The sequence below is a fragment of the Saimiri boliviensis genome, chromosome 9 (assembly GCF_048565385.1).
Source record: "Saimiri boliviensis isolate mSaiBol1 chromosome 9, mSaiBol1.pri, whole genome shotgun sequence".
NCBI lineage: Eukaryota > Metazoa > Chordata > Mammalia > Primates > Cebidae > Saimiri > Saimiri boliviensis.
In genome coordinates, this window is record NC_133457.1 from 109,274,550 (window position 1) to 109,299,355 (window position 24,806).

A 24,806-nucleotide genomic window follows, 5' to 3' on the forward strand; every position below is an offset into this window, starting at 1 on the left:
CCAGCTCTCACTCGCTCTGCAGCAGCCTCTTTGCTGTTCCCCCGACTGTCTCTGAACCACCAGCCCAAGGAACCCATCCGCAGCAAGGTCCTGCATCCTGCGCCCCATCCCTGCCCCCATCCCTCTGGTCTCTTTCGTTTTTCCATGGCACTTTTACCAGCCGTGCAAACCCATTTACACATTCTCCAAACCCCTCTGAGTCTTGCCTTATGCTCTTCTCCCAGTTAGTACTTGCTCCCCTTCTCACCTGACAAGAGAGATCCTTACTCTTCTTTGGGACTCAGCTTGGGCTCAGCACCTCTGGAAAGCCCTGCATAACTTTCCCTGGCTAGGTACCCCCAATTCCATTGTAAAGTAAGATAAAATCCTAAGTCCCCCACTGACTAAACAGAACCCCCACTTGGCCAAGGTGATCCCCAGAAAACTTTATAATCTTAGTTCCCATCCATGATGGGATGGGAGGTCAGAAGTGTCACTTTATTGGTTTTTTTTTTTTTTAATTTTATTTAAGTAATTAATTAGTTTATTTTTTATTATACTTGAAGTTCTGGGGTACATTGCAGATTGTGCAGGTTTGTTACATAGGTATACACGCGCCATGGTGGTGGTTTGCTGCATCCATCACCCCATCATCTACATTAGGTATTTCTCCTAATGCTCTCCCTCCCTAATCCCCTCACCCTTTGCTATTCCTCCCCTAGTCCCCCACCCCCTAGGCCCTGGTGTGTGATGTTCCCCTCCCTGTGTCCATGTGTTCTCATTGTTCAACACCCACTTATGAGTAAAAACATGTGGTGTTTGATTTTCCGCTCTTGTGTCAGTTTGCTGAGAATGATAGTTTCCAGTTTTATCCATGTCTCTGCAAAGGACATGAACTCATCCTTTTTTATGGCTGCATAGTATTCCATGGTATATATGTGCCACATTTTCTTTATCCAGTCTATCATTGATGGGCATTTGGGTTGGTTCCAAGTCTTTGCTATTGTGAACAGTGCCACAATAAACATATGCAGACACACCACTTTATACAAGAAATAAAGCCTCCTCTCCTTTTTCAAATTTATAACTTGTGGAGTTTTTTTTTTTTTTCCAGTTAACTGTTCTCTGGGTGCCCCTGGGTGCCTGATCTGCTGTGCTCAGCACTACGTGCTCTGTGAAAATCCCTCCATACTCTTAATAGAATGAGATATGTTCCTTCTACCCTTCCCAGCCCACTTCAGTTTCAGTCTCTGAGGATTATTAGTTTTTATTCTCTTCACCCCTGAAAGATATATCTCTTTCCCTAAAGCTGTGACTGAGCTCAAGCATAGTCAGGTAAATCTGTTATTAATAACCTGAATGAAAAACATGTATTAAATCTGAAGATTATGATCTAGGAAGCAAAGATTCTGAAGAGACGTGTAAGCCTAATAAAGGCCAAAGGGTGTGGATTAAAAGGAAATGTGGGGTGGAGAAACATTTCATGAACTAGAACCCTACCTCTTGGGTGAGTTCATTGGTACAATCTTTCTAGAGGGCAATTTGGCAATTGGCCAATGAAAGTGGCTAACTTTTGGCCCCAAATTCCATTTATAGTCATGTATCCCTAGTAAATAGTCAGAAAAATATGCAAAGATGAATCTCTAAGGATTTTTAGAAGAAGAAAGAAGCAGGAAGCATAAACAACTGCTCGTGGCCCCCCACCTTGGCACAAGTGCTCCCCTCCCCCAGTGGGTGGGCCCAGGCTCCCAGGCTCCCTTGCAGTGAGTCGTGACCATGTGACCAGGTTCTGGCCAATGGGAGGTAATGAAAGTGTTGGGTGGCATTTCTGGAGACCCCCTTCTATAACTTCTGTCTTGATATGGTTTGGATGTTGGTCCCCTCCAAATCTTGTGTTGAAATGTGAGCTCCAATGTTGGAGGTGGGGCCTGGTGGTTCTGGCGATGGGGGCAGATCCCTCTCACAATGGCTCGGTGCCCTCCCCATGGCAGAGTTCTTGCTCTGGGTTGACGGGAGATCTGGGTTTAAGGAGCCTGGCACGTCCTCCTCCCTCTCTTGCTCTTTCTCTCGCCATGTGATGTGCCTGCTTCCCCTTTGCCTTCTGCCATGATTGGAAGCTTCCTGAGGCCTCCCCAGAAGCAGAGGCTGGGACCATGCTTGTACAGCCTGCAGAACTGTGAGCCAATTAAACCTATTTTCTATAAATACCCCAGCCTCAGGTATTCCTTTACAGCAACGCAAATGGACTGACATCTTTAGTTGTTGAGAAACATTAAGTTTACCCTGTCCCGGTGGCTTCCTTGCGGAGAATATCTTTTAGTTTGTAATTAGTGGTATGTGGGTGACGGCTGCCTACTTGGAATATTTTTTAGTTATGAGTGAATACAGAACACCTGTTTATTAATATTAGTCACCTGTTAAGAGAGAATACATACATGGATCAGAATCTGGTTGGGGCTTTCAGCCTGGAATGCTGTTAGCCCCCGAGGCTCTCAGCTTGGTAGGCTGCTGGCCCCGTGGATAGATCCACTTTGCTGTTCTATCTGGGTGTCTGCCTCTCATTGCCTTCAGCGCTGCCTGAGCTGGTACACAGTAAGTCGTGCTAAAGTGTGAGGACTCGAACCCGGAATGAAGAGTTGCCTGAGCAACGGAGAGAGGAGAGGCTAAGCTGAAGGTATCCCGAGTACTCTTGGAAAAAAATTCCCCGGGGTAAGTTGGGGAGCTCAGCAGTAGCCTGGGAACTTTTGAAAGAATCCCCCAGGTGAGTTGGGGGAGCCCGGAAGTAGACCGAGAACTCTTGAAAAAATCTCCCAGGGTTAGTTGGGGGAGCTCAGAATTAGCCCAAGAACTCTTGAAACAATCTCCCAAGGTGAGCTGGGGGAGCTCAGTAATATTTGGGTGACATGGGGCAAAGATCAAGGAAGCGAGAGGCTTGTTCTGGTTTGCTTCATCAGCAGCTTCGGAGAGGGAGAATTAAAGCTAGTGCCGACAGTTTAACACAGTGTTTTGATGTGGTTGAGGAATTTTGTCCCTGGTTCCCTGAGCAGGGAGCATTGAGCATGGAGGAACGGGAAAAAGTGGGTACTACTTTAAGGAAGGTACAAAGAGAAGGAGCAAAGGACATTGCTATTCCGGCACGGTCTGTCTGGGCTTTGGTGCGTTCTGCCCTGCAGCTGTTTCAGACAGATGGTGAGGAAAAGGATTCCGGAGAGGATTCGGGAGAGGACAGGGAGTATGATGAAGTATGTGGAGAAATTACAGAGCAAAAGGATGAGAAGTCAAATGAAGAAAGGGTGTGCCCTTCAGCCCCTCAGTGTCTTGTTGAGGGATGGCCAGCTCCTCCCACTATTTCGCTATTAAAGAAGATGGGTGCCACCTCAAAAATGAAATTATCTGCTTGTGTGGCCGTGTGTAATATAGTAACCAGTTCCACCCAAGCCAGAATTCAATAAGCGAGAAAAGAGGGAGATTTGGAGGCATGGCAGTTTCCAGTTGTTGTAGACCCTCAAGATCAGCAGGAACAGGTACGGGTTGCTTTTGAGCCCTGTCCCTTCAAATCATGGAGTTTAAACAGGACATTAGCCAATATGGGCCTGGGTCTCCGTTTGTGCTAGGTTTATTAAAGAACATAGCTATTTCTTACCAGCTGATTCCAATAGACTTGAGATACTTTAACCTGAACTTGTTTATCGCCTTCTCAGTTTTTACAGTTTAAGACCTGGGGTACTGACGAGGCTAATATTCAAGCTAATATGAATGTTAATGTTCAACCTCCGATTAATATTGCCATGGAACGGCTTACAGGAACTAGTGTATAGGCTTCTTTGCAGGCACAAACTACTATGGCCGATTTAGTCACAGAACAGATTAGGAAAGCATGTTTAAGAGCTTGGGAGAAAATTACATCAGGAAGCAAAAAAGAACCTTCCTTTGGAGCTGTTAAGCAGGGGCCGAAAGAGCCATGTGCCGACTTTATAGCTTCACACCGTGAAGCTCCCGTGGATTTGATCCTAAAAGAATAACAGTACCTCTTAGAAAAATTCAAATTCGTCAAACATATATTAACAGCATTATGTGGCAATCACATTTGGCAAATTTCATGGGCATTATATCATTATCTAAAAAAATAAAAATTTTCAATTTTTGAAGTTGACCCATTGGATCTTACCGAAAATTACTAGGTCTAATCTTATTGAAAGAGCAGAAAATGTTTTTACAGGTGGATCCAGCAATGAGAAGGCTTCTTATTCTAGATCTAAGAGTAAGGTCATTTAAACATTTTATACAGTGGCCCAAAAAACAGAATTGGTAGCTGTAACTGAAGTATTATCAAACTTTAAAAAACCTGTAAATATAATTTCTGAGCCTGCATATGTTGTTGATTCTACCTGTCCAATTGAATGTGTCCATTTACATTTTAACATAGACACTCAACTAAAGGAATTATTTACTCAATTACAGATAGAAGTTAGAAAAAGAACATGTCCCTTTTATATTACACATATTAGGGCTCATACTGGTCTCCCAGGGCCTCTCATGGCAGGTAATCAATCTGTAGATTGGTGAGCTGCTACAGTTCTACCTGATGATCAACATTTCCACACACTGACACACTTAAATGCAGCAGGGAGGTGGAAAAAATATGACTTAACTTGGAAAGAAGCTAAAAAGATTGTTCAGAATTGTCCGACTTGTCAGCTGGTCAATTCTCCTCCCAATTCAGGGGGTGTAACCTCTCCCCCACCCACACCCCCACCCCCACCCCGGGGGTTAGAACCAAATACTTTGTGGCAAATGGGCGTTCCTCACATCTCATCTTTTGGGAAGTTAGCATATGTACATGTTTGTGTGGATACTTTTTCTCACTCTGTCTGGGCAAATGTCAGACTGGTGAATCATCTGTGTCAAAAGACATCTTATACAATATTTTGCTGTTATGGGTATTCCATCTTCCATAAAAACTGATAATGCCCCAGGATATATTAGTTAATCTTTCACAGAATTTTACTCGGTGGAAGGTCACACATATATAACAGATACTCCACGTAACTCTCGAAGACAGGCCGTTGTGGAGCGAATGAATCTTTTCCTTAAACAGCAGCTATGGAAGAAACAAGGAGGGGACAAGGAATACCGAACCCCACAAATGCAGTTAAACCGGGCATTGCTGGCTTTGAATGTTTAAACTTGCCAAGGGGACGGCAATTGGCAGCAACTGAACAACAGCGGACAAAGCAACCCAGGAACGAGAACTTAGGGCAAGTGATCTGGTGGTGAGATCCACTCACAAAAAAATTGGGAAAGAGATAATGTAATAACTTCAGAGAGAGGATTTGCTTGTGTTTCTTTAGGTCCAGATCAATAACCGGTGTGGGTACCATCCAGACATTTAAAACTGTACCATGAGCCAGATACCAAAAAAGAGACTTGCAGAGAATCCCCCATCACAGAGATGGCTAGACCAACATTGAGGTGGGGTACTGTTCCCACAAGGAGAACATGACAAACATCCCCACTGAGTTGGAGTCGAATTAGGAAGCTTTCACAAACAGTGGAGGAAAACCTGAAGAAAGCAGGACAGCATCTTATAGAAATCATGATGACGGTTATCACCATTGAAGTGAGTATTTATGGAGTTGGGGATAGAAGTAAAAGAAAGTTTCACATATTGGGCATATATTCTTTCTTTTCTTTATTGGCATGTGATCTCTGGCTTTAGTATTTTCTATAATAATGTAGGAAAGAACAATGTTTTGGCCATCAAAACCTGAATACAGATAAGGTAAAGAATGGTCCCCTAAGTTAAAAACATTAATCTGGGGAGATTGTGTTGTGGTAGAGGCTGAGATGCTGCACAACAATTCCTATGGAATTATTATTGATTATTGGTCTCCTAAGGGGATACTCAGCATTGATTGCACCAGTCAGTCCTCTTATAGTAACATGAAATTCAGATGGCAGATAAAGAACTACGATTATTTAGAATTTATACATACTGACATTAACAACTCTATTGTCTGGAGAGATGGGGGATTAATAGAACCGGGACCAAAGATAGTATGGCAAATGTTAAGAGCTAGATAAAAAGAAACTGAAAAATACCTATGGCTCTAAAACCAATAAAAGTCTGGGAAGGAAAATATAATAGAGAATCAGGCCCTAATTCTTATTCATTAGAAGTTTACAAGAAATAAAACTCTTAAGATTCAGAGCTGTGTTAAGCCCCCATATTTTGTGGTGGTGAAAGTTACAAATTTATTAACGCTAAAGGTGTAATGAAACTGAACATAATCGGGAGAGAATAAAATATCACTTGGTAAGGTCTTTAGACAGCAAGCAAGGAGGGGGGACCCAGAAGACAAGACCCTCAATGCCTGTTTTCAGCAGGAAGTAGTTACAGAAGAATGACCTCAACCCCATTTCCCAAAAGATTTCTGGGTCCCAACTCCTTAGGGAGGAAAGCTAAGAGTTGGCGGTTAGTCTGGCTTTGAGGTGCTTGAGGGAGCTGCTGATGGACCGGCAGCCCTAAAATTTGGATGAAAACTCTTGGAGGATCTGTGATTCTGTTGTGATTATGTCGTTAATCTGTTCTGTTTCTCTTTGTGTAGTCTGCAGGTGCAGATCCAGAATCCTCCAAGAAATGGTTCACCAAGATAGAGATGTGTTGCTTACCTAGCTTTGCTGAAACAAAAAAGGGGAAAGATGTTGAGAAACAATTAAGTTTACCCTGTCCCCGTGGCTCCCTTACGGAGAATACCTTTCAGTTTGCAATTAGTGGTAGGCGGGTAACAGCTGCCTACTTGGAATATTTTTGAGTTATGAGTAAATACAGAACACCTGTTTATTAACAATAATCACCTGCTAAGAGAATAAATATGTGGATCAGAATCTGCTCGGGGCCTTCACCCTGGAATGCTGTCAGCCTCTGAGGCTCTCCGTTTGGTAGGCTGCTGGCTCCCTGGATAGATGCACTTTGCTGTTCTATCTGGTGTCTGCCTCTCATTGCCTTCAGTGCTGCCTGGGTGGGCGTCTCCTGGCCAAGCTGGCACTCAGTAATCTCCCATGATTTTTTTTTTTTTTTTTTTTTTTTTGAGACGGAGTTTCGCTCTTGTTACCCAGGCTGGAGTGCAATGGCGCGATCTCGGCTCACTGCAACCTCCGCCTCCTGGGTTCAGGCAATTCTCCTGCCTCAGCCTCCTAAGTAGCTGGGATTACAGGCACGCGCCACCACGCCCAGCTAATTTTTTGTATTTTTAGTAGAGACGGGGTTTCACCATGTTGACCAGGATGGTCTCGATCTCTTGACCTCGTGATCCACCTGCCTCGGCCTCCCAAAGTGCTGGGATTACAGGCTTGAGCCACCGCGCCCGGCTCTCCCGTGATTTTAACTCTGCTCCAGCTATACTGGTTCTCTTACTCTTCTTGGCATTCATTAGGCTTGTTCCTGCCTTAGGATCTTTGGACTTGCTTTAACCTTTTTCTGTAACACTCAGCCCCAGATGATGGTGTAGATAGATGTTACACGTCATTCAAGTTTTATCTCAAATGCTACCTCCTCAGAAAGTCCTTTCCTGGGCTCCCTCACTCCTGACTTATAATTTTATCAACTTGCTTTATTTTCTTTATTGCATTTATCCATATCTGCAATTATATTTTCTATTTACTAACTTATTTGCTTATTTTCTTCACTCAAGAATATAGTCCAGGAGAGTAGACAGTCTTCTTCATCTGATTGATCACTGTTCTGGTTATCTACTGCATGTGTAATGCAGTACCCCAAAATGTGTGGCATAAAACAACAAGTTATTATCTCTCATGGTCCTGTGGGTTGACTTGGATCTGCTGGTGGTTCTTGCTTGGGTTGTCTCATGAGATTGCAGTCAGTTGGTGGCCGGGGCTGCTGTCATCTGAAGGCTTGATTGGGCTTGATGTCTAAGATGGCTCCCTCCAAGACTAGCACCTGAGGCTGGCTGTTGGCTGAAAGCTCAATAAGGGGTATTAACAGGAGCACACATATGGCTTGGGCATCTCACAGCCTGGTAGCTGGATTCTAAGAGGGAATGTTCCAAGAGGCAGGAAATGGAAGCTGCCAGGTCAGTTAAGGCTGCCCCCTGCAACTGGCATGTTACTTCTGCCATATGCTATTGATAAAAGCAGTCAGGAAACTTGCCCAGATTCAAGTAAGTAGAGAAATAAGCTCTGCCTCTTGATGGGGGGTTGTTGAGTCATATTACAGAAAAAATATGGGTTTGGACATATTGTTATGACCATCTTTAGGAAATACAGTCTGCCACACAGTCTCTCCGACATTCTCAACAGTGTCAAATGTGTTATAGGACACAATAAATATTCGTTGAAGGAGTAAATTACTCATTCAGGGAGGAGGGAGAAAACTTTCTGTAGAAGAAAATTTCCAGTATATAGTTTGAAGCCATTTCATCTTTTTTAACCCTAGCCCTCAAAGTTAGACAATAAAAAATAGAACTTAACTGTTGCATCTTGCAGATTCTACTCCAAAACAGATTTCTCTTATATTCTGGGGGAAACTTGACTGTCAGCATCTATGTACTGGCCACTGAGGGTGTTGAGAAAGAAGACTCTGGGGTGAGCTTGATCAAGGAAGGTTTGATAAGACAATGAGCTCCAGGGAAAGTTTGTGCAGCATGAAGTAAGGAATATAGCTGGAAATAAAAGTTGGGATGGTTGGGCATGGTGGCTCACACCTGTAATCCCAGCACTTGGAGAGGCCGAGGCAGGCGGATCACCTGAGGTCAGGAGTTCAAGACCAGCCTGGCCAACATGGTGAAACCCTGTCTCTATTAAAAATACAAAATCAGCCAGATGTGGTGGCAGGCACCTGTAATCCCAGCTACTCGGGAGGCTGAGGCAGGAGCATCACTTGAACCTGGGAGACAGAGGGTGCAGTGAGCCGAGATTGCGCCACTGCACTCCAACCTGGGCGACAAGAGCAAAACTCAGTCTCAAAAAAAAAAAGTTGGGATCAGTCAAAAAGGCAGGCTAAGGAGTTCAGTCTTTATCCTGAAGGCAATGAAGAGTCAGTAGAATTTACAGTCAAGGAATTAACTTGAAAAGTGCACTGTTCTTGGAAAATTACTTGGTTTGGTGCTGGACCCAAGGTACTTCAAATACAGAAGCTCTGCTTTTCACAGTTTTTGTGCTGAGACCATGTGTATTTTTTTTTTTAATGAGGATTTGGTTTGAACATTATTGCATGTATGCCATGAAGACTTTACTTGTGAGTTAGAAGAGAATGAGAGCTAAGAAAAGACCACTGGGTCTGGAAATGAGAAACCTGGTTACATCCACATAGGACGGTAAAGTCAGAACAGAGGTCTTCCCAGGACACCTCTGAGTAAGCTCCACACATTTTCAAGTCTTTTATCATTCATTGCTCAAGATTACAATTCTAGGAAAAGCGTCTGATTGGCCACTCTGCTTAGGGGAAGACCAGGCACTTTAATTGACATTCTCCCTGGCCCCACCTGTCTTGGGTTGAGGAAGAGTTACTTGCCCCAAAGTAAACTCAGGGTGCTTTATCAGAAAAAGGACAAATGGATGCTAGGTGACAAAACAAAATAGCCAATATGCCCAAAGAGAGAGGTTTCCATGGAGCGAAAGGAAGTTTGACTGGGTCCAAAAGTCCAGTAGGAGAGGCCCATAACATGGTTAAAGACACTGCGGGAAGTAGAAAAGTTCCTTTTTAAAGTTTTCCTTCTTGTTAAAGAATAAGTATGCTAATAACTGTGTTATTACAGAAATCCTAGGATTGCTTTGCAAAATATTCTCTCTAGCTGTTAGACGTACTGTGCTTACAGGCCCATAGTACATTCTATGTCCTTGTACTGGATATGCTCACAGGCATGTCCCAGCTCTCTATTGCTTTTACCTATTTAGAAAAGTTTTAAGTTGTTAGCCAATCAGGTTTTAGTTTAGATTGTGAGGTCTGGCTCCAGCCAACTGAGATCAGACACAGCGGTAAGGACGACCCCAAATGCATAAGGAATAAATTTGTGTGTATTCCCTTTGTTCTATGTACTCTTGTGGCAAGATGGCTAGTGACAGTACCTTTCCTGCAGCCCAGGAAGTAAAAATTGCATTGCTGAAAGATCCTTTGTCTCAGTGCTGATTTTTCTTTGTAGCACCAAGCATCTATTTCCAATATCAATTTCCAACAGACACCTTGTTCCTGGAAATTTCATAAATTTTCACCATTAACTTGTTTACAGTCATTTTAGAGTGAGCTTGTCTGCAGCTAACTGACATCCCCTACCACTATAAACTTTTTCATCTTCCCTCTCTGCTTATTTTCTTCCTCCTCTTCCCTAATAAATATTTTTTTACCACTCATGAAATCATGCTGAAAACTTCAGATGCGTCATCTATGTTAACCTCAGTTAGATCTGTGCGAGTGTGTATAATATTGAAATAACTGGGACAGCACAAGTAATTTGGCAAAAATCCTCCTTCTGGTTTACTAGCTGTGTTTCCTCCATCAAATCACTTTGCTTAGCTGAATCTCAGTTTCTTAACCTGTAATAATACTTAATCCATAAGATTATTAAATAAACATAAGCTGTCTTTCACCAAACACTTACTTTGTGCCCATCCCAGAGGTCACAAATTTAAATACCCTCCTGGGGTCAGGTGAGCACTGTGAATGGAAGTATTTGCAGAGGTGGGGGACAGTGGTGGTAGGGATTATGGGAAACTGGAGGAAATGCTTCCCTCATAGAACGAGAGTAGCTCTACTTAGATTCTGGTTTTCAAAGTATGGTCCTTAGCCGTGCAGCACTGGCATCACCTGGAAACCTGTTAGAAATGCAGATTCTCAGATCCTGCCACAGACCTACTAATCAAAACTCTGGAGACAAGGATCCTGCAATATGTCTTTTAACAAGCCTTCCGAGTGATTCTGATGCTTGCTAAGGCCAGGTGTGGTGGCTCATGCCTGTAATCCCAGCAATTTGAGAGGCTGAGGCAGGCAGATCACCTGAGGTCAGGAGTTTGAGACCAACCTGGCCAACATGGTGAAAACCCGTCCCTATTAAAAATACAAAAATTAGCTGGGTGTAATGGCACCTGTAATCGAAGGTACTTGGGAGACTGAAGCAGGAGAATCGCTTGAACCCAGGAGGTGGGGGAAGGGAAGAAAAGGGGAGAGGAGGGAATGGGAGGGGAGGGGAGAGGAGGGAAGCCTGGGGGACAGAGCAAAACTCAGTCTCAGAAAAACAAAAAACAAAAAAATGACTCTGTTGCATGCTCAATTCTGAGACCCACTGCTCTAGCTAATGGTTGTTATATGAAAGATTGCAGGACTGTGTTGACAGATCTTTTACTTTTTCCAAGAGAAGCTAGAGGTTTATTTTTATATGAAATTCTCTACTTTTAAATGTTGGCAACTAACTTAAAACTTTAAAACATACTCTGTAGTTAATGTATGTGCTCTAGCCAGATTTGCAACCTCTGGTTATGCTTTTTCCTTTAACCCTTATAATACCTCCAAGACAGTTAGGATGATACACAGTTCATGCAGGAAGAAGACGCAGGTCCAAAAAGTGAAGTGTTTCTGTAAGCCACATAGCCAGAAAGAGGCCATGGATGCACTGGCCCTGATTGGACCTGGATGCATTTGGTTCTAAAGCCTCTGCTCTTTTAAAAGATGTAAAGAGAATATATAATACTATACCTAGCATAGCACTTGGCACCACAAAATCTAAACATGTGATGCCATTGGCTGATGAAAATTTCTTCCCCATCCTTTTGCCTGGCCCTGCCACCCCACCTCAGTTTGCATTCCTGTAAGAGAGAGCCAATCAACAGGGTGCCCATAAGGGCCTGGGAGGGGCAAGGCTGGGCAGTTTCCTGGCCCAGGGAGCTGAATAGGGCCCGGAAGAAAGCTGTTGGCAGCCGTGCCCGGGGCTGAATATCCAGTAGCCAGCTGGGTCCACAGACTAAAAACCTGCCGCTCATTTGTGTTCTCTCTGTGCTCTACACTGGGTTTCACTTACCTGCTATGGGCTGTGTCCCCACCTGCCTCCTGCCTTCATTGTTGACTGAGCTCAGAGTAAATAGCCCTGGCCCCTCCCAACAACGGCATGTCCCCAGTCCCCAGGCTGAGCATGAGAAGCTGGGGGAAGTGTTCTCAGCATCCATTTTGGGGACAGTGGCCAGATGTACTCACATCACCAAACGCTACTCACCTATCCTTGTCATCCCAGCATTCCCTGCTCCAGACCCCCTCTAGCCTCCAGCAGCAAAGACCTCCTGGAGCTTCCAGAACCTCAACTCATTAGAGCAGGAAAGATGTTCGAAGGCACTTCTCGCCCAACTCCCTGGGTAACCCTGTTTTGGCACTTAACACTCTGGATTCTAAAGCTTGATTTACACTCATCGGTCTCCTTACTCATAGGAGTCACTAATGTATAGAGCACTTACTCCATTTATCCAGTGCCTAGCATGGGTCAGACCTGGGGCCCCTGTGTCAATCAGTGTGGATCTACTCTCTATGCTCTCGGTGAGTACTGGGTTGTCCCGTGGCAGGAACATTGCATTTGTGTTCCCACTGAAGTCCTAGATAGGTGTCATTTTCACCGATGACACGGCAGCTCAGATCTAGGAAAGGATTCATTCAAGGCCCCTCCGATGGAAAGTGGTGGAGGTGGGAGTCAGATCCCTGACCCTGTCACCCCTTCAAGACCTGTGCTGGAGGGCCCTTTTTGACGACTTTCTCTTCGCCAAGTGTCTTGCCCTATAAATGTCATGTAGCAGGCACCCAGTGAATATTTAAAATGGAATGGAAAAACCAAGGGCCTGGAGGAAGAGACCTGGGTTCAAAACCTTGTTTGTGCAGCTTTGCATGGGACCTTGTGGTGGAGGTGGGGTCCTAAATCCCTGAACACCCAGTTCCTTTGTCATATACAGCTGAGAACAGTAACTCCCGGGTCAGAGGTTTGCTGGACGATTCTTTGAAACAAGGAGCACAGAGCCTGGCACAGTCAGCCCTGATCGGGGGCTGGTAGGGCCAAGAGAGGGAGGCAGAAACACATACCCAAATGCCTTGAGACTGGTAGGCGCTTTGCCTTCCTGGGCCTGTTTCTGCTCAGGCGGGTTCGTCTGTTAATTACAAGTGCTATGTCTCTAGCCCCTACTGTGGGTTCTGTATCACTACCCTAGCCCTCCGTCAAGGACGATCTGCCCTCTCATCTAGCTGACCCCAAATCGAACCCTTTAATCCGCTTGCTCTACTGCCTCCCTGCGGTCCCTGCCCTATCCTCCTCAACGTGGGGAGGGGACATTCTGAAGAAACCTCAGAGTGTTGGAATAGAAACCCAGGAGCCCTGGGCCTCCGCTCTCAGGCCACAGGAGGGAGGAGTGGTCAAGGGTCCGGCCGCGGCTGGTCCCGTCCTGGAAGCTGCGTAAGTTCCTGGTTCCCACTGGGGCCAAGAGTGATACCTGATCCCTGGGCATTGTGAAATGGCCTGAGGTGGCAGCCCGCCCGCCCGCGGTGCCTGCAAGGCCCTCTACCCTCCCCTTCCCCTCTCGGCCCCGCCCCTACTCCACTCCCCCTCCACTACGCGCGGTTAAATCCCCGCACCAGAGCAGCGGCACACACCTGCACCCCGCCCCGGCGTAGAACCATGCCTGCCAGTCGCCTCGGCCCGCTAGCCGCCGCCCTGCTCCTCGGCCTGCTGCTCTTCGGCTTTACGCTAGTCCCAGGTGAGTGGGGCGGGGAGAGGCCCGGCGCCCAGAGGGGCAGAGGCACGAGCGAGCGCCAGGATGGAGCCAGGCGGAGGCGTAGCCTGTGGAGGCTGGGGAAGTGGGAATTCCTGGGGCGGAAGTGGACGGGGGTGGGGGGGGTCCCCTGGGTCCTGAGGATGGTGACTCTCGGAGCCTAGGATGTGGGGTCCAAAGTGCTGGAGGCGGAGAGACCATTGATGGCTGAAATTTAGGCGGGTTCTGTGCTGAAGGCGGACACTCCGTGGGGACAGTGGGCGGGGGGTTGGGGGTGCTCTGCCTCGACCTCGGAAGCTTGTAGACACTCAGCTGTGCGGAGGGACCCCTAGGGCTGAGATCTGAGGGCTCCGACGCCAAGGGAATAGAAACCAGGAGCCCTGAGCCTTGGCTCTCGGGTCCCAGGAGGGAGGTCAGGAGGGAGGAGTGGACAGGGGTCCGGCTGCAGCTGGTCCAGTGCTGGAAGCTGCTTAAGTTCCTGGTTAGGGAGCTCTTGTACTCCCGGGGATCAGGGACCCGAGGTCTGGAAGTGGGAGTCTCTGGGGACTGTAAGGGGACTCCTAGGGCCAGAGGCTGAGAATTCCTTGGAGTTAAGGTTTGAAGCAGGAGGTGGGCATCCTCGGAGGCTGGCGCCACGCCCCACCCTCGACTGTCCCGGGCCTCCCCTCCCAGGCACAGGAGCACAGAAGATGGGCGTGTGCCCCGAGCTCCAGGCTGACCAGAACTGCACGCAGGAGTGCGTCTCCGACAGCGGGTGCGCCGACAACCTCAAGTGCTGCAGCGCGGGCTGCGCCACCTTCTGCGCTCTGCCCAATGGTAACCTCAAGGTGGCAGAGCTGGGACGGGGCGGGGCGGGGCTGGGCTGGAGGAGGCGGGAGCGCCCGGATTCCGGGAATAGGGGCGCCCCGGACCCGGGAACCCCCGGGAAAGTCGACGCAGATGAAACCAGATCCGCCAGTGCTCTCCCTCGCACGGCCCCGGGGGAGACAAAGGCGGCGTTGAAGCGCAGCCAAGGGGGGTCCGCACCCCTAGCTGGATTCGAGTCTCTGGTGCATGACCGGCTTCCGGGCACGCACAGCTGAGACATTGTTCCCCGCGGCCTGGGGACCCGGGGCCGCAGTTTCCTTCTCGGACAGGTCAGAGCCTGCCCTGCGGGAAAGCCCGGAACGTGGGGCGCTCACCTCTCCTCTTGGAGTCCCTCTCTGGGAGACTCCCCCAGACCTGAGGGAAAGACAGGGAGCGCCTGGCTGGCAAGATTTTCCCCAATTCCTCTGTCCAGGCTGAAAGGAACTTCACAGATTTAGGCAAGTGCCCAGCTCATCTTAGAGCTGTGGAAGGGAGCATCAGCTAGAGAACAGTGTTCTTGCCCAGGGTCACACGCCAGCCCACGGCTGCAGGAGCCCTAGTGAGGGTTCAGCTTTGGCCTTTCGGGCCGACTGGCTGAGCGATTGGAAGAAAGTGAGGATTCCTTCCTGGACAATTTGTCACCCTTCCTTGTCCTTGTCTTTCAGTCAATCTCTTCCCCTCTAAGGATTGAGTGAGCGCGAGCTGGGGGCTCCCTCAAAAGTGCTTGCTGGAGCTGTAGTGTCTCCACCAGGCTGATGAGAGCAGGCAGTGGCTTAGACAGCATGGAATCTTAGCTTCTCGTTCTCCAGAGGGAAATGCTGAGGATTAGAGGCGGGGATAGGACCTGGAGAAAAACAAGGTACTTAATGATGATCTTTATCCAGAATTTAGCCCCGGTGACGTTTCCTCTTTGTTATTTCCCTGAAGATGCCAGCACAGGCTGGCAAGGTTTGTAGTAAGCCGATCAGCAGGGAGGTGGGAAGTGGAGGGGGACTGGGAGCCACCAAGGGCAACATCCAGGTCAGGAGGCCCCTCTGGACCAGGGAGAGGAGGACCAGAAGGAGAGAGGAAGATTTGGAGAGAATGCAGGTGGCAGGCAGATGAGAGAGGTGGAGGAGCAAAGGAGCAGGTATTTGCTGTTTGATGGATGAAGAACTTGTTCCCTTGTCTCAGATGGACAGACTGAGGCAGGAAGAGGGACAAGGTCAGATGGCCTCCTGAGCCAGGGAGGGAGCCTGGAGGTTTGAATCCTAATTCTGCCGTTTTCTAGTCGTGTGATCCTGAGGCAGTTGCTTTATCTTTGTGAGCCTCTGCTCACAAATGGGAATAATTCCAAACTTTATAGGACTGACATGAGGGCTAAGTGAAATAATGCATGTAAAGTGTCTGTTAATGAGAAGATACTCTATACACAGTGGTTGTTTTCATCATTAATGGTTCCCTATTTATTCCCAAGGCAGACCAATATTGAAGGCTCCTACCCCTTTCAAGAGAATGAATTTCTTTGTCCTAGGAAGTCAAGACTGTCAGCCACTTAAAAAAATTTTTTTTGAGATGGAGTCTCACTCTGTTTTCCAGGCTGGAATGCAGTGGCATGATCTCGGCTCACTGCAACCTCCATCTCTCAGGTGCAAGTGATTCTCCTGCCTCAACCTTCCAATTAGCTAGGATTACAGGCATGTGCCACCACACCCAGGTCATATTTTTAGTGGTAATGGGGGGAGTCTCACCACATTGGCCAGGCTGGTCTCAAACTCCTGACCTCCAATGATCCACCCGCCTCAGCCTCCCAAAGTGTTGGGATTATAGCCATGAGCCAGCACTCCCAGTGATCTGGCCACTTTCATTGTCCTCTACAGCTAATCACCCTGTGTTTTACACACAAAAACCTGCACATGAATGTTTCTAGCAGCTTTATTTATAATTGCCAAAAGTTGGAAGCAACCATGATGTCCTTCAGTTGATGAATGGATTTGGCTGGTTAGGTCTACAGATATGAGTGAAGATTATAAGTGTGTAACCCCTCACGTGTGTAGTCCACTTCACACTTTACATGGCAGCATAATGCTTAACCGTGGCAACATCAGTTAACACATAGACTCGAGCTAGATTTCCTAAGTTTCAAATTCTGCCTCAATTCTGTGTGACCTTAGGCAAATTGCTTAGCCTCTCAGTGCCTCAGTTTCCTCATTTGTAACACAAGGAAATATTAACAGATCTCTACCCGCTTTTAGAATTATTGTGAGAATTAGAAGATTTAATGTATGTTGGGTGCTTAGCATAATACCTGGCATGTAGTAAGAACTAATTAAGCGTTCACCGTTGTAACTTCTCATTATTACTACAGAGTAGTTTGATCTTTCAGGGAGAAATAATATATGTTTGTCCCCACTGCTTTCACAGTAACTCCATGCTGTGAGTAGCACTGGTTCCACCGATACCTAAAGTCATGGAGGCTCTGGGAGATTTCTGGCCCTAGGCCACGAAGTCCCACAAAGACAGAGCTGGCACTCAAGCTGAGGTCCTGTGATTCCATTTGGGAGCAGGTGGAGGGATTTGCAGGTGATCTTCCTGTGCCTCCTGAGTGCAGCTCAGGTGCCCCCGATGGACTCAGGCAGGCAGCTCTGCTGCGAGTGAAGCCAGTGAGGGGCAGTGGGGGGCCACGCTGCAGGTACAAGTTCATCTCCCCGTATCCCCTCTGCTCACTTACCCTCACTCCTTTTTCTCCAGATAAGGAGGGTTCCTGCCCCCAGGTGAACAGTGTCTTTCCCCAACTCGGCCTCTGCCAGGACCAGTGCCAGGTGGACAGCCAGTGTCCCGGCCGGATGAAATGCTGCCGCAATGGCTGTGGGAAGGTGTCCTGTGTCACTCCCAATTTCTGAGGTAAGTGAAGGGGAGAGAGAAAGTGTTTCAATGGCCAGGTGTTGTGGAAAACAGGAGAACACGTTGCCCAGGTGGAGGGAAAGGGAGGATAGTTGCAGGGACAGCTGGGAAAGGTGTATCAGAGGGTGACCCTCAGCCCGTTCTAAAAGAAGAGTGAAAGGAAGGTAGTCTGATGAGCTGCAGTGGGGAGTCGGTCTCAGAGGGAACAGGATAAGCAAGAGCTGTCTGGTGCCCTTGGGTTGAAATCTCGTGGTTGTCATGTGCTACTTTTAACAATTCCTCAGCAAAGGAACCTGAAGATAACTGATAGAATCCGACAGTGCACAGATGAGACCACCGAAGCCCAGAGTGCGGGTGTACTCTTAGTGCCCGAGAGGGAACTATGGTTTCTCTAAACAAAGCTATGGTCTCCCTGGGGCCAGCGCTCTCAGATGCCAACTGCATGGGTAGTCTTTGCAATCAAGAAGATCGAGTTCAAATGTTAGTGCAGACACAGCCTTTTCACCCGCTGAGTCACAGTTATCTTGGTTATAAAATGGGGCTAAATAAGATCTAATGGATCATCGAGTCCCATTTTAACCTAAGAAATGAAGGCATGGGAACTTCCTGATAGTAGAGGGATTATTTTTTTCTTTTTAGTTTTTGAGATGGAGTCTTGCTCTGTCGCCAGGCTGCAGTGCAGTGGCATGATCTCGGCTCACTACAGCCTCCACCTCCAGGGTTCAAGCAGCTCTCCTACCTCAGCCTCCCGAGTATCTGGGATTACAGGCATGCGCCACCACACCCAGCTACTTTTTGTATTTTTAGCAGAGACAGGGTTTCACTATGTTGGCCAGGATGGTCTTGATCTCCTGACCTCGTGATCCGCCCACCTTGGCCTCCCAAAGTCCTGGGATTACAGGCATGAGCCACCGCGCCCGGCCTAGTAGAGGGATTCTTAAGGAAAGGAATGGCTATGGCCCCTCAGGAAAGCCACACTGGGCAGCTGGGACCAGGTGCCTGCTAGTGATGGTCTGAAGGAGATGTCTAGAACCTGCAGAAAATGCAAGCAGAGCCCCAAGAAGGTGAGGCTTTGCTACGTGGGTATGTGGGATGGGGTGAGCTTAAGGAGCTGGTCCAGGATTTAACCTGAAAGTACTCTTGTCCTGTGGATATTGTTATTGATGCTATTACAGTTTTCTTCCTCCAGCTCCAGCCACCACCAGACTGAGCAGTGGGGAGGGAAAGTTTCCGCCTGGCCATGTGTCTGGTTCCAGCCCACCTGCCCTCCCCCTTTTTCGGCCTCTGTGTTCCCTCCTGGGCTGACCACAGTTTCTCCCTTTTCCAACCAATAAAGTAACCACTTTCAGCACATTCTATCTCCGTCTCCATCTCCCCTGACTTGAGTTGAGGTGGATGGGCAAGCGTTGGGGGTGTGACCCGATCATCCAGGAGTGGAGTCCAGACAAGGATCATCTAGTAGGTGTGAGCACTCTCCTGGTGGATCCTCTCACCAACCCTGTGAATCTGGTCATTATTCCTCCATGGGGATGGATGGGAAAACAGAGGCTCAGACAGGTGATGGGATGCTTCCAACGTTGCTCGGATTTATTGCTGGGGATACTGATAAAAGCAGCAGCATGCACCAGGTGCCAGACACGGTGCTGGGAGGTTTGCTTATAAGATCCTCTGGCTCCTTGAAACAGTCCCCTGCATAGTTAACGCACACCCCTGTCATAGACCTGAACTCTAGGCGATTACTTGCTAGTGGCCACACAGAAAGATGGCAAAGCCAGGATCTCTTCTTATTGATTTAAATCAAAATTTTATTTTGTATAATTAATCTAGACATATGCATCAAAACTCAAAAGATTTTTAAAAAAAGGAGACACAATGAAAAGTGTCTTTCACCCTTTACCCCCTGCCTCTACAAGAAAGAAAGTTGTTTTCTTTCTTTCTTTCTTTCTTTCTTTCTTTTTCTTTTTCTTTCTTTCTTTCCTTTTTTCTTTCTTTCTTTCTTTCTTTCTTTCTTTTTCTTTCTTTCTTTTTCTTTCAACAGAGTCTCTCTCTGTTAGCCAGGCTGGAGTGCAGTGGCACAATCTCAGCTCACTGCAACCTCTGCCTCTCAGGTACAAGCAATACTCCTGCCTCAGCCTCCTTAGTAGCTTCGATTATAGGCACTTGCCAACACACCTGCTAATTTTTGTATTTTTAGTAGAGATGGGGGTTTCACCATGTTGGCCAGGCTGGTCTCGAACTCCTTACCTCAGGTGATCCGCTGCCTCCACCTCCCAAAGTGCTGGGATTACAGGCATGAGCCACCACATCCCGCCCACCAAGTTGTTTTCTATGGAGACAACCAGTGTTCTATTTCCTGTATTTCCTTTCAGATAAGTATCTCCAACTCTCAGTCCTTTCTCTCTTTTTCCCTTCTCCATTTCTTCCTCCATGCCTAACTACCTTTCTCTCTTCTCTATCCCTTCCTCTCCATCCTCCTCTCTCTATGCACATTCCTCTCTCTATGTCCCCTTCCTCTACTTCTCTCCCCACTCCCTATCTATCACCTCTTTCCATCTGTTAGAGTAGGTAGTTAGGCAGACAGGAGCAGGACAAGAGAGGGCTCCCCTCTCACATACCCAGACATGTCAGGTGACCATCAGGTGATAGGTCGTGATTAAACTGTCTCTCTAAAATGATCATAGGATTTGATGCAGTGGCTCATGCCTGTAATCCCAGCACTTTGGGAGGCTGAGGCAGGTGGATCACCTGAGGTCAGGAGTTCAAGACCAGCCTGACCATGGTGAAACTCTGTCTCTACTAACAATACAAAAATTAGCCAGGCATGGTGACATGCACCTGTAATCCCAGCTACTCGGGAGACTGAGGCAGGAGAATTGCTTGAACCCAGGAGGCAGAGGTTGCAGTGAGCTGAGATCACACCACTGCACTCCAGCCTGGGCAACAAAGAGAGAGAGACTCCATCTAAACAAACAAAAAGGAAACTAGCCACTCACAGGGGTTCCACCCTCAACCCACAATCTCCAATAAAGAAAGAAGGTCAGCAGGTCTCACCACCCATGCTGGTAGCCCTCACACCCAGCTCACCACTGCCACTGCCACAGCCTCCAGCCATGCCCTCGCCTCCACCGCCGCCTCCACCAACCACCTCCCCACTGGCTGCCTCCCAAGGAGCCCACTGCCCCATCCTCCGAGGACCCCGAGCTGCCAGACACCTGGATCCTGCACCTAGCCAAGAAGCAGGAGATGGTGCCTGTATGTGTGTGGGTAGACGGACGAGGAGGCCAGCAAGAGTGGCGGAGAGGGGGACGAATTCGTCATCCGCACCAAGGACGTCTCTTCACTCAAGGTGAGTCCCAGCCTTCTCCAAAAACTGGGCTTGATGGGTTTGGTCCCTTGAGTGTTTGTTGAGTGCCTTCTGGATGACAGGCTTGTGTGGTGACCTGCAGATCCAGTCATGGTTGAGGCAGAGTAGCTGGGTCCCCCTGGAATTCACAGACCCATGGAGCCAGTAGAGGTGGCCAGGACCTGCAGGCCTCAGAGGTGTATTTGTGTGTGTGTCAATACGTGTATTACCTGTATATAAAGTAAAGCGATTGTGTTGGTTTGTTAGTTTGTTTGTTTTGAGATGAAGTTTCCCATTGTTGCCCCAGTGGGAGTGCAGTGGCATGATCTCAGCTCACTGCGACCTCCACCTCTTGGGTCTAGCGATTCTCTTGCCTCAACCTCCCGAGTAGCTGGGAATACAGGCACGTGCCACCATGCCTGGCTAATTTTTTGTATTTTTAGTAGAGACAGGATTTCACTATGTTGGCCAGACTGGTCGAACTCCTTACCTCATGATCCACCCACCTCAGCCTCCCTAAATGCTGGGATTACAGGCATGAGCCACCACACCCAGCCTTGTTTTGTTTTTTTGAGATGAGTCTCACTCTGTTGCCGAGGCTGAAATGCAGTGGTACAATCTCAGCTCACTAAAACCCCCATCTCCCAGGTTCAAGTGATTCTCCTGCCTCAGCCTCCTGAGGAGCTGGGATTGCAGGGGTATGCCACCACACCCAGCTAATATTTTTATTTTTAATAGAGACGGGGCTCCATCATGTTGGCCAGTCTGGTCTCGAACTCAGGTGATCCACCTGCCTCAGCCTTCCCAAGCGCTGGCATAATAGGAGTGAGCCACTGCACCCGGCCACACCCTACGTCTTAGAAGAGACTCTAATTTTTCTAAGGTAAGCCTTTAACCCAAGTTTGGTCAAGAGTCCTTGCTTTTTATTAAGAAGGGCCTTTAAGCTTCTTTGTCTTAGTGTTGCAGGAAAAGCCACTGACAGAACCCTTCAGACACCCGAGTGAGGAAGAAAGAGACTTTTATTCAACTATCTGTGGAGCAGGGATTGACTAGCGTCCAAAAAGCTGAGCTCCCTGAAAAGGAGGTTTTTCCCCTTTTTAAAGACATACAACACAAGGGGGAGCAGAGGTAAAACTGTGTCAATCCCCAACCTTTTAAGCAGAAACAGAGGCATCCAGTGATGGGTTGGGAAGAGTTTCTGGGAACTTCATGTGTGAATACCACTACCTCCACTTTCTTTCAAAGCCTGTCCTTCTGCAGGTTTGCATTCTGAAAGAACGGCCCAGGCAGGGTGACGTCTAACCCAGGGATGCAAAAGGTGTTGTCCACATGCCATCATTTCTTCCACCAGCACCCATATCATGTGACTGTATCACTCCTGTGACTATATCACTCCTGCTGCTGCTATTTGTCAGCCCTTGTGTGGCCACAGAGCCCTCAGCTCAGGACTCCAGGCAGCTGCTACAGCTGCTTATTGAGGTTGGCAGGCAGATTTGCTACCCCCGATTTAACTCAAGAAATAAAATGCTAATGGTGGAAAGTCAGACCTGATGGTTGAGGTTTTACTGAGTGAGAAGACTGCACAGGGAACCCTGAGCAGGGGTCCAAAGAAGATGGGATTTCAGACCCTCCACCAAAAGCTTAAGAGGGGGTCCTTAGCCGAAGGCCTCCTGCAGAAGATGAGGTGGAGGTTGCCAGGGATCTCAGTAATAGACAGGAAGAATCTACCAGGGAAGGAGGACTGAGAAGTGGGATGGGGCAGGTAAGAAAGCAGGGGTGGGTTAGACCAGGCAGAACCTCTGGATAAGACCCTTCCTTTAATTTTCTTTTTTAAGTTGCTTGGTGAATAAATTTATTATTTTTATCTGAATAATCTTATAGAAAATGACTATTTACCAGATGTGGTGGAATGTGCCCATATTTTCAGGTACTTGGAAGGCCAAGTGGGGAAGATTGCTTGAACCCAGGAGTTGGAGGCTACACTGAGCTATGATTGTGACACTGTACTCCGGCCTGAGTGACAGAGCAAGACCCTGTCTCTGAAAAAAAGAAAAAGAAAAGAAAAGAAAATAGTTGTTTGGCTTAGCTCTCAGCAGCCTGCTCCTGAGCTCTGAGGAAACTTGCCTTCTGAGCTACCTGATCTTTATTCTGGACAGGGGACATCTTGGAATGGTTCCACCTTTTCTTAACTTCTTTCCCAGACTTCTTCTTGTGGACTGGATTCTCTCATTCAGTATCATGAGCTTTCTTACACATCTCTCTGTCATGACTGGAATTACGTTATTCTTTATGTATTAAGAGAATTATTTCTTATAAACATCTTCATCTTCTTGCATAGGGTAATGCATATAATCTGCGATCTTCTGACCCAAGATGTGCTTCCACATCGAATTCCCTGCCTTTTGAATCAGAACCAGGGAACTGTTTGGTGACTGTGAGGGATAGACAACCTCAATCCGCAGCTTCCTTCAGGGCCCACTAACTTTATTTCCGTTGGTAGTTTTGGCAAGTAGCAGATGAAGAACATCAAGTAACCGTCAGTGCCTCCCATGTGATACCCATCTCTGCTCACCTCCACTTGACCTTCATAGATCTTATCCATGTCAAGCCTATTGCGGAGTCTGTGGGTCAGCACAGGCCGGTACAACGTTCTGCAGCATAATCTAACTGGCCAACCTTCACGCTATACCTAGAAAGTTCATGAACATATGCTGTGCAGACGATCATATCCCCTTCTGTATGGGCAAAAACCACATGTCAAATGATCTCCCTGTTAGTCACACAAACTATCATCCTGAATTTGGGTGCTTTCTACTCACCCAGGATTACCAAGTGTTTCTGAGCATAGTAATGTTTAACCATCTCGTCTTCCGAATGTTATCTTGTATCTCTTAAAGTAGGCCTTGCTCTAAGCAACTTTAACACACTCCATCCTGTGGAACAGAGAGCTGTGTCCATGGCTTGACACAGATCTGCAGCAGTGCTATGGGGTAAGGGGGAAGCCCTACGGTCATTCTTTGATTAACTTTTGCAGCCAAGTGAATGCTGTAGTTTGGGGACTCTGAGAGTTTGTGATTGGGAAGGGGGAAGAAAATAGAGGGGGTCCCAGACTGGTCTCTTCTCCGTCTTCCACTTGATGTTCACTTGATGTAGGCAGACCAAAGATAAGCTTAGTTTTGGCCAGGAGGACAGCTCCCAGGGCCCGGGAATCCTGGTAAACAGGTGGATCCAGATGGGACAGCCAACCTCAAGGCCCCTCCCAGAACCACTCAGCCCAGCTGCCCCTCAAGAAGTCAGGGTAGGGCTTCCTCCCGCACTGACTTTCTCCCATTTTCAATGGCAAACTGCTTTGCGGATGCCTCTAAACTCCAGCCCCAGCCCAGGGAGCCATGTATGGTAATACCTACATGGAAATGGATACCTGCTCTGCAGGAAAATGCAGGTTTGAGGTTGAAGGGATAGTAAGAAGTTACATGAGTGAGCTGGAGCTTAGAAAATAAAGTTCTAAAGACAGACCAGTTAGGGAGGATATGGTCCTGCCCCAGGAACAGCATCAGCAGAGGCATTCAGTCATTCAATATTTATTGAGTACTTACTATGTGTTCTAGGTGGTGGAGCTTTGATGTGAAGGAGAAGCATGTGTGTATGTGTTGGTGGGGGTGTGGAGAGGACAGTCAATAAACAAATGAACTAACACAGGTGGAGGAAAAGTTACGAAGAAATATAAACTTAGGTAAGAGGAATAGTGAGTCTAGGGGCAGGGTAGAGATGGGGGTGATTATTTTGCAGAGTAGTCAGGGAAGGTCTCAAAGTGTTATTCAGGTAGTGAACTCAATGAAGGAGGAAACAAGCTGTGTGACAACTCTTGAGAAGAGCAATTTAGATAGAAGAGAGATCCAGAACAAAGGACCTGAGGTCAAAGTGTGCTCAGGGTGCTGGGGATCATCCAGGAGGCTGGCATGGCTGGGGTGAATGAGTGGTCAGGAGCCTGAGGGGCATTGAA

The 24,806-nt window shown here is 47.5% G+C and overlaps 1 protein-coding gene across 2 annotated transcripts; it reads left to right on the plus strand.

Annotated features, from left to right (window-relative positions):
* Positions 1–13,526: 13,526 nt before the first annotated feature.
* Positions 13,527–18,816, plus strand: WFDC2 (WAP four-disulfide core domain 2). 2 transcript variants are annotated; one of them, XM_010346910.2, is made up of 4 exons: positions 13,527–13,716; positions 14,404–14,547; positions 17,308–17,460; positions 18,636–18,816. In XM_010346910.2, exons 1-3 carry the CDS (start codon positions 13,638–13,640, stop codon positions 17,457–17,459), a joined length of 375 nt encoding a protein of 124 aa, XP_010345212.1. In that variant the 5' UTR covers positions 13,527–13,637; the 3' UTR covers position 17,460; positions 18,636–18,816. The 2 variants fall into 2 exon arrangements, with proteins under 2 accessions (XP_010345212.1, XP_003936491.1); XM_003936442.4 differs by having other exon boundaries at positions 13,528–13,716; positions 18,650–18,816.
* The last annotated feature ends 5,990 nt before the right edge of the window (positions 18,817–24,806 follow it).